At 43.4% G+C, this 18,401-nt stretch overlaps 1 protein-coding gene across 1 annotated transcript in view; it reads left to right on the top strand.

Annotated features, from left to right (window-relative positions):
• SLC1A1 (solute carrier family 1 member 1) overlaps positions 1-18,401 on the top strand; it is an 89,912-nt gene that overhangs the window by 47,531 nt on the left and 23,980 nt on the right. The window contains exons 3-5 of the mRNA XM_088476587.1: positions 7,180-7,320; positions 9,072-9,164; positions 10,303-10,417. Of these exons, the coding sequence (XP_088332713.1) occupies positions 7,180-7,320; positions 9,072-9,164; positions 10,303-10,417 (349 nt within the window). The remainder of the gene's footprint in view (positions 1-7,179; positions 7,321-9,071; positions 9,165-10,302; positions 10,418-18,401) is intronic.

Below are 18,401 nucleotides of genomic sequence, written 5' to 3'. Positions count from 1 at the left end.
GGGCTATGATGGCACAATTCAGCGCAAATTGCGTCATCAACCTTCTCCGGACCACCCACTTTCCCCAGGTAAGTTGGGGGAAGTGGTAAGGTGCTGAGGGAGAGGAGTGCCGGTGGACTTGCATGCTCTTGCAGGCAGCCGGGAGCGCTATTAGATTTTTGGGAGCCTCCTGGCAGTTCCGGAAGAGTAGGCAAGTATGACTTGCGGTGAGTTAGCAGGCTATGTATAGCTATTAGTGTGGGAGAGTCTCAGTCAATCCATTCAGCTAGAACGCCAGGAAGCAAGATGTGACAACAGGCACATGTCGGAGGTTGGGCCTCATGTTTAGCTCCGGTAGGTTCTAGAGACCGCCGCGGCTCAGTTACCTGTATGCAGTGTGGATAGAGATAGCGAAGGAGCACTCCTCATCTAATACCCCCCTTCGCTCAGTGGCATAACTTCATCCCAGGTGCCCGGAGGCAAGATAAATATTGGTGCACCCCCCAAATTAAAATTTACCACCCCCCGCAGCACCTATACCAGCCCCAGCTGCCGCCGCCCCCTATCCTGTTCCTCTTATACAGTGCCCCTAGTAGTGCCCCATATACAGTGCCCCCAGTAGTGGTCCCCTTATACAGTGCCCACCTATGTAGTGCCCCCCAGTAATGGTCACCCTATGCAGTGCCTCCAGTAGTGCCCCGCCGGCAATATGTTTGTTACTGATCAGTGGGCAGGGGGGTTTCTGTTTACTCAGAACCTGCATGCACGTCGGGTGCTCAGGCAGGTCGCGGCGGTCACATGCTACGTGATGTCCACGACCATAGAGCACTCTGGCAGCAACAGGTCATGTAGGTGGAGCGCCGATCAGCGGCGCTCCTCCTCCATGCAGCTCCTCCTCAGCAGTGCCCGGAATGACCGGGTGACAATGGAGCCAGGTGCCCCCTTCAGGGCTGGCGCCCGGCGACAAATGACACCATTGTCTCCGGGAGTTCCGCCACTGCCTTCGCTCAAGACTGCCTCTCATCCCATGACATAATGTGAGTTTTACACGCATTTGACGTCTCATATGTAATGAGAAATAAGTGTCTGTATGTTAACCGTGTTGGGATCCCGGCATGGGGATTCTGATCGCCAGGATCCTGACTGTCAGTATTTCATACCAATTTCCTGTGAGCGGCATGTGCATTAGTGCATGTCGGAGGTCATGCGCCTTGTCCAATAGTGTGAATGTAAGCCAAGGGCATGTTCACGAATTGTCACTGAGGTAGGCATGGGCCCCATAGTGTTACATGGCAGCAGAAATCAAAGACTGTATTGTTGAAATTTCTGAGACTAAACGTGGGTAGCTTGACATTTTTCAACAACTTCACTTATCTCGAGCAATGACTCGGAGGCTCCTAAAAATCAGGTGGTATTCCCGGCCACCACCTGCCCGTACTCCCTCCAGCAGCCACCCATTTACTGCTCAAAACTAGGTGGTCCGAAAGGAGGGTGGGGCATTGACGCGATACGTGCTGAATCACCTAATTGTAGCCCTGCCCCCTGCTTTACCAAGCTTTACAATGCATGTAATATGGGCCCTGTATTGCGGCGGGTGGGGCCACATTGGCACGATCGTGCTATCTCACCCCCTGCACTGCCCACCTATACCAATGTCACATCCCCTATTGTGACGAGTCTCCTGGAGGGGGCATTCAGAAAGTTGGCAAGTAGGCATTCACCTAACATATTTCATGTGAACAGGATAGCTTTGTATGTAAACAGAAAATATATTATATTATGAATGATGATGATGATGAATATTATTATTATTATTATTATTATAATTATTATATAATCTGTAATCCACCATGTAATCCATTTATATTATCTATGCCAATCTTATCAGATCTGAACCAAAGAGATCTCAGAAAAAGTTAATAGGGCGTGTTTTCCATATCTCTTAGCTGGAGCAGGATTACACATCAAATGGTGGTGTCTCCCTGATTGCACCTTTCCCCCATTACTGTATGTAGCTGTTATATACTTGGGGATAAAAAAGATATATACATTCAAATGGTATAATCAGTGCCTTTTTCCTGCATTGGTTATTATTATTATTATTATCATTTATATGGCACCACAAGTGTTCCGCAGCGCCTTACAAAGTACATACACAGATTGGTTGATTTACAGTGACTTACAGTACAGTACAATACAATACAATACAGGACATAGATAATATACATTGCTACATTCGCGACCATAACACCCAGATTAGCAACAATGCAAAGCAACCAAGTGTTAGGTGCCCTGGTAGAGAGTAAGAAGTAGATGAAAGTAGATTAAGGAGTAGCACAAGAGGGTAGAGGGCCCTGCTCATAAGAACTTACATTCTAAAGGGGAGGGGCAGGCAAACAGGTGTGACACAGATGGGGTAGGCAGGGAGAAAGGAGTATGTAGCAACAAGTTAAAATGAGATCTGGAAGACTTTTATGAAGTAGTGGGTCTTGAGAGCCCGTTTGAAGGATTGAAGAGAGGTGGAGAGTCTGATGGGAAGCGGGAGAGATTTCTAAAGGTGGGAAGCAGCGTGGGCAAAATCTTGGAGGCGGGAGTGGGAGGAAGTAATCAATTGCCAAGAGAAGTGGCTTGCATTTGTTGAACGAAGAGGGTGAACAGGAAAGTGAAGGGAGATGAGATCAGAGATGTAAATGGGAGAGGAATGGCTGAGGGCTTTGTGAGTGAGTGTGAGAACCTTAAATTGGGTTCTAAAAGGGAAGGGGAGCCAGTGGAGAGCTTGTAGGAGAAGGGAGGCAGATGCAGAGCGTTTTGAGAGGAAGATGAGCCGAGCAGCAGCATTGAGGACAGACTGGAGAGGGGAGAGAAGGGAGTTGGGGAGGCCAGATAGGAGGAGGTTACAGTAGTGCAATCTGGAGATGACCAATGAGTGTATGAGGGTTTAGTGGCATCCTGGGTGAGAAAGAGTCTAATCTTGGAAATATTTTTAAGATGAAAAAGACAGGACGGTGAGAGTTTCTGGATATGTGGTTTGAAGGAGAGGGAGGAGTCCAGGATAACTCCAAGACAGCGCACTTTGGGGCTAGAGGAGATAGTTGTGCCATCAATTGATAAAGAAATGGTGGGAAGTGTGGTTATGTAGGGGGGTGGGAAGATGATTAGCTCAGTCTTAGACATATTAAGTTTAAGAAATCACTGGAACATCCAGGAAGAAATGGCAGAGAGACAGTTGGAGACACGAATGAGGAGAGAGGGAGAGAGGTCAAGGGAAGAAAGGTAGATCTGAGTATCATCAGCATAGAGATGATATTGGAGGTCAAAAGAGCTGATGAGTTCACCTAGTGAGGATGTATAGAGTGAGAAAAGGAGAGGTCCAAGAACAGAACCTTGGGGAACACCTACTGCAAGAGGCTGTGGGGGGGAGAAGAGGAGTAATTAGAGGAGACAGAGAGGGATCGGTCAGAGAGGTAAGAGGATAGCCAGGAGAGGGCAGTGTCACGTAGACCAAGGGAGTGAAGGATTTGCAGAAGGAGGTGGTCCACAGTGTCGAAAGCAGCAGAGAGGTCAAGGAGAATGAGTAGAGAGTAGTGGCCCTTGGATTTAGCAGCAAGGAGGTTATTGCTGACTTTTGTGAGGGCAGTTTCAGTGGAGTGGAGAGAATGGAAGCCAGACTGAAAAGGGTCAAGGAGGGAGTGGGAGGAAAGAAAGGTGGTAAGGCGGTTGTAAACACGCTCTAGGAGCTTGGAGGCAATAGGGAGGAGAGAGATGGGATGGTAGTTGGAGAGAGTGTTAGGATCAAGGGTAGGTTTTTTTAGAATGGGGGAGACAAGTGCATGTTTGAATGCAGACGGGACAGTGCCTGATGATAGGGAGAGATTAAAGAGGTGGGCAAGATCGGAGCGGTAGAAGGAGAGAGGTAGCGGAGGAGACATGAAGGGATAGGGTCAAGGGGGGAGGACTGGATAAGGGACATGACATCCTCTCCAGATACAGGGGAGAAGAAACTTAGAGTCGGTAAAATGGAATGAGAGAGGACTGGTGGGATATGATGTCCTGACGTATGGAGTCAATTTTAGATGTAAAGTAGATAGCAAAGTCAAGGGTAGAGAGCGAGGAGGGGAGGCAAGGAGGGGGTGGGCGGAGGAGGGAGTTGAAGGTAGTGAAGAGACGTTGGGGATTTGAGAACTGAGAGGAGATGAGGTTCTTGAAATATGACTGTTTAGAGAGGGAAAAGCAGAACTGTATAATGAGAGCATAAATTTGAAATGGAGAAAATCAGCCTTAGAGCATGATCTTCTCCACTGTCGCTCTGCAGTTCGTGAACACTTTTGCAGGTATCTGGTGCATTTGGAATGCCAGGGTTGAGGTGTGAATCTGCGAGGGAGAATAGTGAGAGTCCAGAGCAGGAGTAAGGGAAGTATTGTATAGGGAAATGGCTTGTTCAGGGCAGGAGAGAGACAGGATAGGGGAGAGAAGTGAGTCAAGCTGGGAAGAAAAAGAAATGGTGTCAATAACCTCAATGTTACGCTTAGTGATGGTGGCCTTAGGAGCTAGAGGAAGGGAAGGAGAGAGGGATAGGTTAAAAGAGAGAAGGTGATGGTCAGAGTGGGGGAGTTGGTAGGAGTAACCGCAGGCCGAGGGGTATGAGAGAAGATGAAGCCCCCAGAGGAGAGAGCAGCAGGGGAAGTGGTGTCAGAGGGTGAAATCCAGGTTTCAGTAATGGCTAGGAGATGCAAGTTTTTTGAGATGAAAAGGTCATGGGTGGGTATGAGTTTATTACATACTGATCTGCCATTCCAGAGGGCACAGGATAGAGGGACAGTGTTTGTGGGAGAGATGTGATGTAGATTATTTGGGTTGCTGTAGCCAGAAGGTGAGTTTAATATGGGTGGCCGAGATTAATGTAGTGGAGAGGTTGTGCGGGGACCAGTGCTGGGAAGGGAACCTGTAGGTGGTTGGCAGGGAGGGAGTTTAATATGATGGGGATAGGGTGGGGTGACATAGAGAAGAGGTTTGGAGGAGGGATTACCAGTGGGGTAGAAGGACATAGGAGGGGTAGAAGAGAATGAAAGTGTAGTATTGGGAGAGGAGAGGGAGGACATCAGACAGAGGAGGGGAGATGAAGGAGGGTGGAGGAGACTTGGGGGAAATTATATAGGTGGAAAAAGGGGGCAGAGCAAAGGATTAGGTAGGCAATGAGTGGAGGGGAAGTACATATAATGATAATGAGTTGAATAGGGGGAGGAAAACTAGATGTAGGAATAAAGTATGAGGTTTGAGAAAGTACAGGAGATTTGCAGAGAAGCAAGTAATAGTACAATGGAGGAAAATGTGCTTGCACAATTTCCAAACTATTATTGAGCAGAGGAAAAGAGGAGAAATGGAATATTAAAATAAACTGAATTAGAAGACAGATGACAGGCTAGGAAAAGAAAAGAGGTGGGAAGACATTATTTCTAAGAAATAAGCTGAAATTGGCACTGAATACAGTAAGCTATGAGTTGTTTGTGAAACGAGAGTCAGTACAAATATTAGCAAGTGAAAGTTCTTATAGTGAGCAAACAGAGGCCAGAGAAGAATGTCCAGGTAATGCAGACAGCAGTTGCTTGTAGTGTAGATATTGTGAACTTACATTTCTTGATTATACTTTGTCCATATGTTCTTGTTTAAGAATGATTTGAGGTTAGAGTGGTCTCTTTCTGTTTAACTTTGGTATAATGCCGAATTTGGTAAGAAATGTGAAGTTCACTTTTGAAATGATGCACTTATAATAATTATGCCCGACACAGAACAAAGGGCCTGTAGCCTTCATATGAAACTTAAATTGTCAATGCTGGCATGTGTATGCAATGAATCCAATCAACCCCCAATACCCTCCCACTAATATGGCTAGCGATAAATGTCCTAACACAAACAAACAAGGAATGCCACAAAGCTAATAAGAACTAGGTCTAGTTATCTATTCACTTTGCAAATCGTTCAAAATTAGATGTTCTGCAACAATGATGAGGTTACCTAATATGCAGTACACTTTGCAAATAGATCAAAATTAGATGTTCTGCAACAATGATGAGGCACAATTGGTTAAGGCACAATGATCCCTATGGCTACATGCATTTTCATATAAGGTTTTTTCTTGGCCATTTTTAAGGAAACCCTTGTAAAACACAAGAAAAGTATCAGTGTGTTTTCATAAACAAAAAGATTTTATTAACTACTTTGGGGCTCATTTACATTGGATGTAAGTTAATTTTCTGACACGCCTCTCAGATGTAGCAGTACTTTACTGCCACGCTCATAGGTGTTCCTTTCACCATCTCCATGAAATGCTTTTTCAAAAGTAGGCAAGTATTCTCTCCTACACCCTACAGCCTACTAAAGCCTAATCCAGTGGTTCCAAAACTTTTTAGAATTATGGCACCCTAGAGTATCAGCATTGTTTTCACGGCAGCCCTAAGCCAGAAGTTTGTTATTGAGAAATTCATTAAAAAAAAATATTAACTAAATTGTGCTTACTTGTCATCCTTAGGTTCAGTTATGTGGCGGAGGACAGGTTTGTGCTTCTGTTTGTCCACATATTTACATTACATTGACCATAAATTATTTGATTTGGTACTGGACCACCAACCTGAGGCACCCCTGCAAGTGTCCTGAGGCACCCCAGGGTGCCACAGCACACAGTTTGGGAACCACTGGCCTAATCCTTACCTTCCCACACAGCCTAACCCTAACCATCCTAGCAACGCCTAACCCTAACCGCCGACATTCTGAGAATGTCAACATTTCACATAGCGACATTCTGAGGCTGTCGAAATGGTGGCTGTCTACAGGTTGATCCATGTTGACTCTCTAATGTCGACATTGTTGGCATTATGACCGGATTCCTTGTTTTATTACTGTTACTCCCCAATTTTAAAGCAGCACAGAGAATGCTGGCCAGGGCAGAATTATGTCTTTTGTTTTGTTTTTCAGGGAGAAGGCTCTTCTTATTCATAATGATGTTTCATAATATTGTTTACACTGTAAATTGCTGTAATAAAATTGTTGAATTAAAAATTGATTTTCCTTAACATGAAAAAGACAGTTACAAACCACAATTCTATTCTGCCTGTTCCTAGAGAAAGCTTAATTACATTATATACTGTAGCATGATTTAATAAGCAGACCAAATGAGTAATGAGTGAATGTTTTTCCTTTTTTAAGGTATTGGACTTGGAGTTCTGGTTCGGGAATATACCAATCTTTCTAACTTGGATAAAATTTATTTTGCTTTTCCTGGAGACATTCTGATGCGAATGTTAAAACTCATCATTTTACCGTTGATTGTATCCAGCATGATCACAGGTATTCTCTCTTTATTTACTGTATATGCTGTTTTAGTAAAACGCCAAATGGTACATAGTTACCAACATTTCATAATTCTTTAAAGTGACTCTTAGCTGTTTAGCCCGAGCATTGAAGAACATCATATACAATACCGTTTTGGTGGGCCCTCATCCTGTCATATTTACTGAAATTGTATACATAATTTGTTTTCTCTTTTCGTTTTACCTACTCTATAATTATCAACTTGCAGATGTTATACCCCATTTACTTTTCCAAAATATTTTTTATTGAAGCATTGTATTCAGTAATAGGTAACAACATGGCAATATACAATAATAATAGAGAAGAAAACTATAGTAGAGCATACATCAATGTATAAATACAATCTTAGAATTAGAATAAACATTATGCAAGCTTCATGTAAGTATGACTGTCTTGACAGCATGATGTAATCATTGTAGATAACAGAAAGAATACATCAAATAATAGTAACTACCCCCTTTTAATGTACATGACCACAGATATTGGAGAGACCAGGCTGAAGTTTTAGGTAACAAAATTCAAATTGTGTGTGAGGAACACTAGATGTTTACTACAAAATGATACCATGCAGAGCAACACCCTTTTTTAATGTTGACTCATGTACACTGAAGTGCCAAAAATCATGGGATAGATGCCTAGTATCGTGTACCCGGTGAAGTGCAGCAATTCGATGTGGCATCGATTTCACAAGTGGATGGAAGACCTCTGGAGAGATGTTGACCCATGCCATCTGGACAGCTTCCCACAGCTTCCTGATATTTGCAGGATCTTGGGTGTGAATGCACCTCTCCACCACATCCCATAAATGCTTGATTGGGTTCATGTCAGGCAAACGGAGTGACCACTCCATTCATCGGAATTCTCCAGAATGCTCCTCGAAACAATTCTGGACAACTTGGAACCGTTAGCATGGTGCATTTTCCTGCTGGAATATTCCATCATTGTGGGGGTTCATGAAGTCCATTAAGGGCTGTGAATGGTCATCAAACAATGCAATGTAGCAGTTACTGGTCAATGACATGTTCAGGTGAACCAAACCCATGCCACGTGAACACACCACACCATTATGGAACCACCACCAGCCTGCATGGTGCCTTGTGGGCAACTGGAGTCCATGGGATCTGCGCCAAACCCTACCATCAGCCTGAAACAACTGAAACTGTGACTCCTCGGACCATGCCACGTGTTGATAGTCCTTAAGGGTCCAATTAGTGATGTCACAAGCCCAGGTGAGGCGCTGTGTCAAATGTTGTAGTGTTAACAGGGGCACTCTAAAGAGTGCTGCACTGACCTTATGGATATGCATCTGGTACCTCCTGCATTGAATGTGAATGTGATTTGAGCCAGTGTCGCTTGTCTGTTAACACAGACAATTCTGTCCAAACTGCTTGTCACGATCATTAATCACTCGTGGTCGGCTACTGCTCTGTCCATGGTGGGTGGTAATGCCGTACATGAGGTTCCCGGTACACACGTGACACCGTAGATTGTGGACTGTTGAATGTGCGCACAACTTCAGAAATGGAATGTCTCATCCATCAGGCAACCACTATAGTTTGAACTCCAATAATGTACGTCGCCTTGCCATGAGCAGCCTACCTTGTTTCATACTGACTCACGAGATGTATGAACAAACAAAACTAAATCTGCAATGGATATTGTTCAAATGTTCATAGCTTCATAAATCCTGGTTTGCTAACTATACCATAGATTTTCTTTATTCTCAGGTGTCGCTGCTCTGGATTCCGGTGTATCTGGGAAAATCGGTCTGCGGGCTGTAGTGTATTATTTCTGCACTACTGTAATAGCTGTTATTCTAGGTAACTATGAATTATTGCTTCATGTGCCATCTTAATCACATATTATAAGGACCTGCATATGATGAATACTCCATGCAATATATACTACAGTGACTTGGCTAAGGGCCTGATTCAGAGATGTACGTTCATCTGATGATGTACGTACAACTGCGATGGTTAGGGTTCTGCACCTTGCAATTATACTCGCAGACCCCCCCCCCCCCCCCCAACATGCTGCAGTGTTTGGGAGGCGGAGCGTACTGCCATAAGACATTGTATTTATGTGTACGGCATTATTCATTTGTAGTTGTTTCAAATACAGCTTTTCTAGCTGATTACATTACAGGACATAGGATAATGAAAGTGAATGTGGCACTTATTAAACATTTGCTAGATAGAGTACTAGCTGCATCCTATGCTAATGTATCAGAACCTTCAACAAAATTAAATTACTGCTATAGGAACCTGTACAACCATACTTGAGAATGATTTGGGGGAGGGGGGAATTGACCTTGAATCAACTTGTGTCTAGTTTTCCTTTTAAACTTATAGCAGGTACCTGCAGTCAGGGTAGGCAGGGGATGCAGAGCCTCCCCTGTCATACTCCTGAGATTTGATATAAAAATGATTAGAATAATACAAAGAAGATATTTATAACTTACAAACATCTCCTTTGTTTATTGTAATCATTATTATAGTTAACACTCACCAACTTTGTGGTGCTCCCTGGGACTGCAGGGAGATGAGACATGAGGCAGCAACAGGAAAGCCTCGCTTCTGTATATCCAGACACTGCTTGCAGAGCTGGGGACGGGGCCACATCACGGGCAGTAAGCTGCACAAAATAAAAGCTAATAGAGGCATGCCTCTAAGTATGGGGGGTGTGCCTTGTGCACTGATGGACACCTTGGATGTGTCATGTAACCAGGAAGAGAACTGCTATGTTGCAGGTTGGTTGGAGAATCAATGGACACTGAATCTTAGTGTAGTGAGAGGAGAGTTATAGGAGTAGGGGGTGAGACAGGATCCCAGCACTCAGACCCATCTCCATGTGTGCCTCCCCAGCCTTTGACCTCACCGCACGTCACTGGCTTATAGTCTACAGCTGTTCGATATGAGTTGATGTAGGCTACAGTTAAACTCTTTTGTTCAAATACAGGAATTGTGTTGGTGGTGACCATAAAACCAGGAGTATCACAAAGTGCTGATGATATTGACAGGACGGGGAGTACACCAGAAGTTACTACGGTTGATGCACTGCTGGACCTGTTGAGGTAAGGGCATACTTAATTGTTACACAACTGTTATTTATATATTAATATGTTATTTACAGGAGCTACACATGAAATTTCTAATCATATACCCAATCCTGCTCTCTAATGGCAATTATTTTTCAGAGTGTAAAAATGTGTCCTTTTTGTTATTCTTTTTGTGCCGGGTGTGGTATAACTGGTCGACAGGAAATATTAGTCGACAAGTCGACACCAGAAGTTGAGTGATTATTGGTCGCCTAAGCATGGTCGCAGTGCGCACATGCCAAGGTACCTTTGCAATTCCGTTCGCAGTAAGGATTACTTCGCTAAGTGATTGACAGGCAATGACCGTTTGGGGGAGGTAACGTGGAGTGGCGTCAAAATAAGTAGGCGTGTCCCTGCCATTTTCAGGATGCTTCATAGCCTGCATCTGCAATCTCCTACGCAGATAAAGTGGTTCAGACGTCTCAGTTCAGGTGGCCATTCTGCGTTACCATAGGGCTGAATGATCGGCGACAGCATCTGCATATTTGTACGCACTTGCTTGGATCTGCTAAGCCACCGGTGGGCGCCTTGATACATTTCCAGCCGGCTACAGCATTTGCATATTCTCGCTCAGCAGCTGCGTGCATTATCGCAGCTGTGAATGCATTAGCGTACATCTCTGAATCAGGCCCTAAGTACTTAGGATAAGTAGTTTTTAGCAAACAAATTTATATAAAGTAGCAGATTAAGACGTATATTGTAAGAAAAAGTTTTATGGCGCGTCTAAGTTGCAATGTCTGTGGTGCGCCAAATGGGGCTACTTAGCACAATTTGAGGATAGATGTATGTGGACACATCTGTAGCAGCATTTATTAGAAAAAAAAGCATGAAACAGTGGTTGTGGGATGGGAGAGCTCAGATCTCTTTGAAGCATGTCAGATGATTTGCTCTGTGGATTTAATACTCACTGGCATCAGTCAGATGGTAGAGAAGAAATGCTGTAGAGATCATAAAGATGGTAGAGGAGGCATGCTGTAGAGATCATAGAGATGGTAGAGGAGGAATGCTGTAGAGATCATAGAGATGGTAGAGGAGGAATGCTGTAGAGATATATAGAAATGGTAGAGTAGGAATGCTGTAGAGAACATAGAGATGGTTTAGGAGGAATGCTGTAGAGATCATAGAGATAGTAGAGGAGGAATGCTGTAGAGATCATATTATAGACGGTAGGTGAGGCATGCTGTAGAGATCATAGAGATGGTAGTGGAGGAATGCTGTAGAGATCATAGAGATGCTAGAGGAGGAATGCTGTAGAGATCATAGAAATGGTAGAGTAGGAATGCTGTAGAGAACATAGAGATGGTTTAGGAGGAATGCTGTAGAGATTATAGACATGGTAGAGGAGGGATGCTGTAGAGATCATATAGATGTTAGAGGAGGAATGCTGTAGAGATCATATAGATGGTAGAGGAGGCATGCTATAGAGATCATAGAGATGCTAGAGGAGGAATGCTGTAGAGATCATAGAGATGCTAGAGGAGGAATGCTGTAGAGATCATAGAGATGCTAGAGGAGGAATGCTGTAGAGATCATAGAGATGGTAGAGGAGGAATGTTGTAGAATGCCCAATAAAGATAGGACATGTACTGTGTGTGATGCACTATGCTAGTGATCATAAAACAGATCCACATAGGGGGATGTTGTCTATAATGTATTTCTAACTAACCCACAAGTTTGACTCACTGACAGATCTTGCCTCTTATCACTAAACCAATGACAGATGTCCGCTACAAATCATAATAATTAAGGAATGGCTGCACCAGGTGGTTAAGAGTGTCTTTACACCACCCAGGACATCAGGGCTGCAGCTACATTATTTAACTTTTTTACATTTATTTTTCCCTGTATGGGAGCCATCTTAGATCTTGGAACTGTTAACAGCTGGACAGTTTGTAATGTAATTCTGGGCTATGTATCATATAGGTTCTTCTGAATAAGCTAGTGTGGCAGGTAAATCATCTAGGTTATGCAATGTTATCTGTAGTCTTAGCAATATTATTTGCAGGAACAAATAAACAGTCTTGGTTTATCTAAGTTTGTTTATTCATAAAGCTTATTTATTATTTGTTTGGAATGAACAGTACTTTAGGTTTCTTTCATTTGTCCTGCTTTGCAGAAAACAAAAGCAATCATTGCACTAATATGACTTGATTGCTTAAATGCTATAATCTGTGTTTACAGTGGCACACTCACAAGCAATATAGCATAGCTTTCAATGCATTGTAATACTTATTTGACGCATTGTCTGCCCAGCTTACATATATAAATATAATTTATAATTATAAATATATATATTAACGGCGACCCCCTGCTTATCACTCCGGTCCCCTGCATCTTACCAGTGTCACCACAACCCCCACTGCTGTTGCCCTGCAGCTGGTTGGGGCCCAGCCACAGGGATGTGCTGGGAAGGGCAGGAGGATCATGGGTGAGAGATTTGAATTGCAGCTACCGTAAGCCTTATCAGCAGCATGTTCCCGCGGCTGGGGCACCTGTGCATATTTCCAAAGCCTCCATGCGCACTCCTCCCCAGCAGTGAAACATGCTTTGCACAATGTACCCTGTATTTCCTGTGCTTTCTGTTGAGCTTCCTCAGCATGGTGCCCCTGTCCAAGAACAGCACTGACTTCCATGGCAGGTGCCTTCTGTTCACTGAGGGCGTGTGGCTGAGCGGGAACATCACGCTGGAGAGGGAGCACTGCAGGGTGGAGGAATGGTGGCTGAAGTACGCCTGTAGGTTCAGCGTAGGGATGGATATTGGCATCCAATGGTGACTAACCATCAATGTTTTTGTTCTGGTGGTAGTGCTTTTACCATATGATGGTGATGGTCCGATGTTTGCCACCATCAAATGGAAATTATTTGATGGTGTTCTTATGGTTTTTTGTTTTTATTAAATTCTTGATAGCTATGCCTCCCCTGGCTAATTCCTGGCTACTGTATCTGCATCAGGGCATATTCATGGGTTTGTTGGAGGCTGTATCTCACCCTGCTCAGTTCCTGACTCCCTCCCCTCTCTAGGCTGCTTAGCAACAGGGCACTCTCTGTTTGGCACTCACTGTCTCAGCCAATCCCTGCAGCAGCAGTCAGTAAGTCATATAGTACACCATAGTTTGTTTCTGTTACTTGCTTCATTCCAAGCCTCAGTTTCAGAAGCTCTCTTGCTGTTTCAGCACCCTGGCCAGCTCCTATACAACAGCTTGGTGCAAGAGTTTTTTCTGTGACTTGCGTCACTAAAATCATCACTGCTCAGCTCCCTTTTGTCAATGGTTCATACACCTAAACATTCCTCGAACAATGCTATATAGAAAAGTAAAAAAATCTGTCAAAATCCATCCAGTGATTTATATATATATAGACTTCGCCTGTCCTAATAGTATCTTCCTTTAGGTGTTTGTAGAGAGTATCCAGATTGGATTGGTAAGGGTCTTTCTCCAGGACAGCCATTACTCTTAAGATGCTATGGGGCATATTCATCATTTCGTATTTATCACTAGTGATAATTATGTTTTAAACTCGCTGCAAATTTAAAAAATCTTTTGTAGGCATTCATCATGCCTCTCTAACAAAAGTATCACTTCCAAAAAGCTGCTCTTTTTGCTTTTCGGAAAAGTGATACTTTTCCCCCTTATCACTAAGGTATCCATAAGGATTTCCTCACTGCCTGTCTCTCCCCCTCCTCCGCCAGTGTCTGTCCCAGGACCACCTTCCTCCTGCAACCTCTGGTGTCTGACCCCCCATTCCCCTGCTGCCGCCAGTCCAGTGCCTGTCCCGATGCCCCTGTCCCCCCCCACTGCTGCTGTTGTTGTCCTCCTCTCCCTCCTCCCCGCAGTGTCTGTCCTGGCAGCACCCCCCCCTGTGGGTGTCCATTCCTACCCCCTGCAGGTGTCCATTATGGCCCAAGCCCCACCCCGCGGGTGTCCATTTTGGCCCAAGCCCCCAACCCCCCTCATGAGTGTCCATACCCCCGCCCCGCAAGTGCCCATTCCGCACCTAAACCCTGCCCCCAACCCGCTCCCTCTTACCTGTGTATCTTCTGCCACCGTTGCCCTGGAGCTCTCAGCTGTCTGCGATGCCCTGGAGCTCTTAGTTTCGGGGCTCTGCAGTGCAGATACAGCAGGGAGGGATCTTAATAGATCCCTCTGCTGGCTGCAATAGCTGGGATGCCTTGTAAATCTTCACAGGCTGCTGTTTACACAGATTACCGGGGGCTGTATGCCATCTCAGGGTGGCATACAGTTTCTCAGTCAAGTTCTGAAAAAAAATGCATTTTCGAAACTTGATGAATTTCACAATTTCTACATCTCCATACTAAAGTATGGGGATTATGAAAATTATTGAGGCACAATTGTAACCAGGAGAATTCTGTGACATCTCCTGCATTACAAGAATGATGAATGGGGCTAACACTTAAGTTATACAAAATTAGGTGAAAATTTTATTTTTCACCTGCTTTTGTATAAATTAAGTGATGATGAATAGACCCCAATGTGTTTTTTAAACAAATACATATTAGGAAAGATATACCTTTAAAATCACACACAATATTTTTAAGTTTAGGTGGTTTTATATGTTCCTCTTTAAAAATTGGAGAGTGCTGTTGGCTCCAAGAAAATGTTTTTCAGCTAAAATCCATCTAAAGAGTAAAATATTGAAAAAGAAATCTGATAATCCTTTGATTATGCTGGGAGTTTCTGCTTAACAGCAGAGGCATAGTGTGTCTTGTATACCAAAAATGTACGTAAGTATAAACATTTTATGGGCTTTCAAAATTTTTTAACACAACATACCTTCAAAGCGACTACTTTGTAAATTTAAGTCACTGTATTCTTTACCATTAAATTTATTAGCCACACTAACCTTGCACATTAATACTTTCGTGTGGTGTAGATATAATTTTGTTACATTCCATTGATCTCCAAATTCAGAGATATTTTAAAACAGATGGATAAAAAAATGCATCAGTGACGGATAAATATTGGGCCAAATATAATAGGTGAGAGTTTAGAAAATGTGAGAGTTTAGCAGTAAAACTCCCACACTAATTCATTGGTTTAGTTGCATTTTCAAAATGGGAAAACATCTGGATGAGAGTTTAAATTATAAAAGTTTTTTGAGACTGAATAACAAGTGAGTTTGCATGTTCTCGGACTCTATTACATTGGCCGATTTTAAAAAGTGTGAGAGCTTACTCTCACATTTTCTAAACTCTCACCCTATTACATTTGGCCCAATGTTTGGATCCTGAATACAGTATATACAGATAAATAGGTTCTGTTTATAAATTTACTTTATTTTAGTTTTGACTCAGACACTGGTAGGCTGGTTACCCTCTCTGTATCACTGGCATTTAGAAGACATTATTGATACAAATGTGTCCACATACATCTGTCCTCCGTATGAGAGCCATAACGCGTGAGAGGCAGCCATGTGACTCAGTAGCGTTGAGCATCTTTCCGTGCAACTACGATACAGTGTCAGCGGCTGTAACGTAGCGTTTCACATGCAGAATGCACACAGAACACTACAAAGTCACGCCACGGCTTGGCGCGACTAGAAGGGCTGTTTAATGCACAATGAGGCTAGATGTATGTGGACACATCTGTATCTGTATACTTTTGAATTGCAGTTGTTACCAGTAATTTAACGTGCAGCTGGCCCCCTTACCACGCCTTATGTGACCTCAGAAGCAATCTGGTATCGGGCGGATTCACTATGCTGAAAAATATGGTCAAACCTCAAAAAATGCAGTTTTCGAAGGTTTGACCGCAATTACCGTATTCACCAAGCTCCCGAAAGCGAAACTTTCCAGGGCTCGTTCCTGTTAAGCAACGCCATCTATAGATGGCAGGCTTTCCTAACTGAAGCCTTTGGGTTTCTTATCTGTATTCTCCCTGAGAAGAATCCAATAGCATTCCTCCCACGGTCTGCCGTGGCTCGTGCTTGTGCAGAGGGACCCCTGAGTCATAAATCGGGAAGTCCCCACATCGCAAAGGACAGCTCTTACTGGTAGAGCTGTCCTTTGCTTAAATGTTCATTACGACGTTACTAAACGCAGGTAATGTATGCATTATGTGATCATTGGCGGGTGCATCACATCCAAAATGCGATGCTTGATACATTATGCCCATGGTGTCTTTGCAATCAATAAGTTCCATCCCCACTCCCATCTACCATTTACATGCTGTTACAAGTATAAACATATGCATGTAAGACATGATTTGTAATGCCAGTTATTAGGTGCCTAATGGCTACAGATACAAGGAAAAGAAGCCATCACACACCTTAGAGGTTTTCCTAATTCAATCTTCTTGTTAGACATATTGCAGTGAAAATCTTTATCATGTGTAGCGAGTCCTTTGTCATAATACTGTAACAGTTGAGAACATGTTTATGATCATTATTTGATAAGAAATTTATACTATTTAAGGTAATTTAAATGACTTGAAATGACTGTAATAATATAAGAGGACATTTTCTTCCAATGATCATATGCACAATGTCCAAATTAAATGACCTTAACCTGGAAAATAAGATACATTGGGCCATAAATTCTCTGTACTCATTTACCACCTGAACACAATGAGCCATTTTTTTTTTTAAATGTTATCAGTACCATCAAGAGATGTCAGTGAACTCAGTGACTGTTGGGAATAATTGTTGAATAACAGAAAAGGCAATTATAATAAAATGGCTGCTAATGAAAAACAAATGTTGTATATGGAGCAGTGTTATTGCATAACTAGCAACTACTGCCTTTAGCTGACTCATCTGCGTTTAGATTTGGTAAAGAAAACAACAATCAATGCTGTTATGCTGGGTACACACTAGATGATATGTCGTCCGATCTGGCAAATGGAGGAATATATCGGGCACAGAGGGCCAAATGTAATAGGGTTCAAGTTTTAGTTACAATCCAACTGGCACCTTCTCGAAGTTGCAATTTGGTGCAGGGACTCGCAAACTATTGAGCTCGAGGCTACTACACTGTGCGAATGTGTGCGAGTATTTCCTGTGTAAACTCACACCTTTTAATGCGACTAGCATTAAAAGGTGCAAATTTTACAGAAGCCATCAGAGATCAGTGAGATGCATGAAGGCTTCTGTCTGTGTGGTAAAATAAAATGACGTGCACCCCCTCCACAGAAGTGTAACCAGCCATGGGCTCTGTATAGCCTGTGCTGGTTTTTAAAATACAGGGGACGAAATGTGTAGGGTGCCCCTGCATTTTAAGAACCAGGACAGGCTTTATATAACCCGATGCTGGTTCTTAAAATAATCTAAAAATACATGGGACAAAATGCACATTTTAAGTACCAGCACAGGGCTTTTCTGATCCGGTCCTGGTTGTGGAAATAACGGGACAAAACGAGTAGGGGTCCCCTGTAATTTCTATAAGCAGCACCAAACTTTTTCTAGTGGGGGGTAATGCCATAGCCAGAGAACCCTTTAACCGGGTCCCCCGGCCAAAGCATTACCCCTGCGGTTACCCCTTGCAGTTACATCATTGGCTACAATGTAGCAGTTCCCACCATAGACTTCAATGGAGATTTCACACCATTGAAGTCTATGGAGGAGATAGTCTGACCGCGCACAGCCAATCAGCGGGCAGTTTCTACAGAGGCATCCGCTGATTGGCTGGCGGCTCCTGCAATGACTGGGCACACGAGAGTCCCAGTCATTCAAGCAGAGGAAGTCTATGTGTAAACATACCCTTCCTCCTGGCCAGCCTGGTATCAGGATTTCATGGTTTGTTTATTTTAACCCCCTGGTTGCCTACATGGACCGAAGAGGACATGATCAACGCATAGGATGAGGTGAGTATGGATTTTTTTTTCAGTTACCCGTGGATGCTACTTGGAGAAGTGAACGTGATTGGCTACAGGGATACTAGGTGAGTATATGTGATAGTGAGTGTGAGTGTGCATGTGTGTGTGTGCCTGTATGTTTAAATAAAATT

Source organism: Taudactylus pleione, unplaced genomic scaffold (genome assembly GCF_031769625.1).
Source record: "Taudactylus pleione unplaced genomic scaffold, aTauple2 ptg000190l, whole genome shotgun sequence".
In the NCBI taxonomy this organism is placed as follows: Eukaryota; Metazoa; Chordata; class Amphibia; order Anura; family Myobatrachidae; genus Taudactylus; species Taudactylus pleione.
Note: the sequence above shows the minus strand (reverse complement) of the source record. Positions and strands in the feature narration are given on the sequence as shown.